The sequence below is a fragment of the Bison bison genome, unplaced genomic scaffold, assembly GCF_000754665.1.
Source record: "Bison bison bison isolate TAMUID 2011002044 unplaced genomic scaffold, Bison_UMD1.0 scf7180017864199, whole genome shotgun sequence".
Classification (NCBI taxonomy): domain Eukaryota; kingdom Metazoa; phylum Chordata; class Mammalia; order Artiodactyla; family Bovidae; genus Bison; species Bison bison.
In genome coordinates, this window is record NW_011494771.1 from 1,534,849 (window position 1) to 1,537,783 (window position 2,935).

At 51.3% G+C, this 2,935-nt stretch overlaps 1 protein-coding gene across 2 annotated transcripts in view; it reads left to right on the forward strand.

The window, feature by feature from the left end:
* Window positions 1-69: 69 nt before the first annotated feature.
* FAM49B (family with sequence similarity 49, member B) overlaps window positions 70-2,935 on the forward strand; it is a 124,687-nt gene continuing 121,821 nt past the window's right edge. Inside the window, exon 1 of one of the 2 annotated variants that reach the window (XM_010844322.1) lies at window positions 70-949. In XM_010844322.1, coding sequence (XP_010842624.1) covers window positions 892-949 — 58 coding nt within the window. In that variant the 5' untranslated portion in view covers window positions 70-891. Of the gene's footprint in view, window positions 950-1,054; window positions 2,460-2,935 lie in introns of those variants that run through there. The other variant, XM_010844323.1, reaches the window with a different exon arrangement.

Consider the following 2,935-nt stretch of genomic DNA (forward strand, 5'->3'; position numbering starts at 1 on the left):
GACTTACTTTAAATTCCATCTGATCCCACAAGGGAAAAATTGAGTAATTTTATGGCGACTGGGAGAGGTTTTCAGGCCTTGGAGGAGAAACTTGACAGTGGGGCGTCTTGGCCAGTTTGGGGTGACCAGGTTGTCGAGTTTGGGCCCTGGAGCCAGCAGGACCTTGGGGGGTTTCGGACCAAGCAGTGGTTAGTCCCCAGGCAGGAAGGCAGACACTAGGGCCTGACCCTGCACGAGAGGCAGGTGCGGATGCTGTGGCGTTGGCGGGGCTGAGTTAGAGGATGATCGTGGCCTGTGTGCTGAGCAGCTGATGGGCAGCAGGAGGAGAAAGGCTCTGGGAATTCAGGGTGATGACCTGGGTCTGCCGAGTAGCCACGGCCTCGAGTAGAGCTCAAGGGATTCCAACTCTGTTCTGTGCACGATGTTTCTGCCATTTTTTGAAGACGAGGCAACTGAGGCTCAGAGAGGTGAAGTGACCTGCCTAAGGTCACACAGTGAGTGAAAGGAGCTGCCAGAAATTCGAGCCCCAGGCTGTTTCTGAAATCTTTGTTACCCCACAAGAGGAGTTTTCTTTAGAGATGCACGGGATGTACGGAGAACAAAACAAACCACACTGAGTGATGAACATGTCCTCAGGCAAATTTGCTGGGTCCAGGGGAGGGGAGACACTTTTACAAAGCGCACCCCCTACCTCCTCACCCAGGCCACATTAGGAAGTAGAGGTGGCCTCTTATTGCACAACCAGCAGCTGTTACTCTCTGTGTTGACCCTGTTGGCGTTGTTTACGGGCAGCGGAGAGGGTGAGAAACCACACCAAGTCTCAGGCCTGGAGGGCTCCAGCCCCTCTGCCAGGAAACAGAGACCCTGTTTTGAGACACTCAGCGAGATGTGATGCAAAGAGCAGAAAATATCAAAACATACAGCACTTCTCCATGGATCACAGTTTTAAGTGAGTGTATATGAATTAGTATTGTAACAGAGTACATGGAGGTAAGGTTATTATTTATAAACTGTTGGAGGGGGAAAAAAGCAGAGGACCTGGTGTTTTGTCCTGGCCCCTCTGCTTCCTGTCTGTGTGACCCCGGGTTGTCATTTCACTTCTTGGAATCTCAGTTTCCACTTCTGTAAAATGGGAAGATTGCACTGGACGTCCTCTGAAATCTTTCTTGCAGTGAACTCTCTGTAATTATAAATGCTGTCAGTTTGTGTTCCATGCCAAGAGAAGCTTTATCTGTAGATTTTTTTTTTCCGGTGACTTTGGATGAAATGTACACAGCTGGCTGATTTTTCAACAAAAATTTGGGGAGGTGGTGGGGAGTTTTAATTTACATGACAAAGGCTTGACTCAGAGCCACTTTATGGCTTTGATGGGTGTTAGAAAGCTCTTGAGAGAGTCCTGTTAGTTGTTCTGTGGGGACGAGGCTGTGTTGATGAGGTTCTTTCAACATTGCCTTCACCCCTGTGAAGAGTGGGGGCTTTGACCTCAGTGGACAGGATGTGGGTTACAGAACATGAGGGGTCACCCTTGTACTGCAAGAGCTTTTGGAATCAGCTGGCATGGGTTGGAGACACTTCCTGTCTTGGGGTTGGGAACTTGGAGTTGAGAGCAATCTCGGCATAGGTGTACGTGGTTGGGCTGGAGGATTCGTTTGGAGAACTCATGTCATCACATCCTGGGATGGCAGCTTTATGAGCATAACCCTTTATGTGTTAGAGGGACTTGCATCGTGATCTTCAAGCCATATAGGGCCACTGAAAGATCCATGTATTAGAACAGGTAACCGGTGGTGTTCATAGCTTGTGAGATGGAGGGCAAGAGACCAGAGTCTGGGGGTTCAGTGGGAGAGAGATGCCCTCTTTGCGTGAAGTAGAGGGTGTGGGGCCCAGAGCCAACCTCCCAGATGCCATCAGTAAGCCACCGAGTCGCATGAACTGGCAGCCAGGGCAGGAAGCGGGGTCTGGTAGCAACCAGCATCTTCTTGTGCACCCACTGAGAAATGTATCAGACCATGCTCTGGGTTCCAAGTGACAGAAACCAAACTCAAGCTGGCCTAGTTTTGAAAAAGATCATTTATTGTGAAACAGTCGGGTGGCTGATACGGGCCCAGATCACGCTGGCCAGGTTTTGTCTCCCACTGTTTCTTTGCCTTGCCTTCCTTGCACCTTGTTTCTCGGGGGGTCTCTCCCTGTGAGATAAAGTCAGGCTTTCAACCTTTCATGTGAATAGCCCTGTGTGATGGGAGAAGGATACCCTTTCCTGGTGACTTCAGTCAAAGTGCTCGAGAATGTCCTTATTGGCCAGTTAGGGTCACATGACCATTCTTGAGCCTTGAGAGGACTCTTACTGGCCAGTTTTGGTCACATGCTTGTTCTTGAAGCAGCATTGGTTCTGGAAGATTCCATGCTTTGACACGCCAGCATGGGTGGTGTGGGTGACACGCCAGCCCCTCGGGCACATGGTAGGAGGGTCATGGGGTACCCCCGAGGACAGTGATGCCATCCCAGAGGGGCTGGAGGCTGGGCAGGGAGGAGCCCCAAAGTTCCCTTTTGCCTGGTGAGGGTTAGGGTAGGTTAGGGTGGGAGGTCAGGGCAGACTTTCCTTTCGTTTGACCAGGGAGGCTTCTGAGGCTCTGGTGCCTGGGCTTGTATGGAGTGAGTGGCCCAGAGGGAGGGAGGTGCTGTGGGTCCGTGGCCTGTCCCAGGTGCCGCTGCCCGTGAGTCAGTCTTTCCTTCTCTTCCTCCAGCAAACGTGTATTGAAGGCTTGTTCTTCTGAATCCCTCAGAGTGTCATTTGAATTCTTCATGCCTCTGAACTGTGCCCAGGGTTGATGCTCAGAATGTTTAACATTGGGCAGCCACCAGTGTCCTTTCTGGAAGTTTCCGCAGTGCTTGACATTCATCTTTTCCTAGCTGAGGCCCGTCTGGGGGCTCTGGG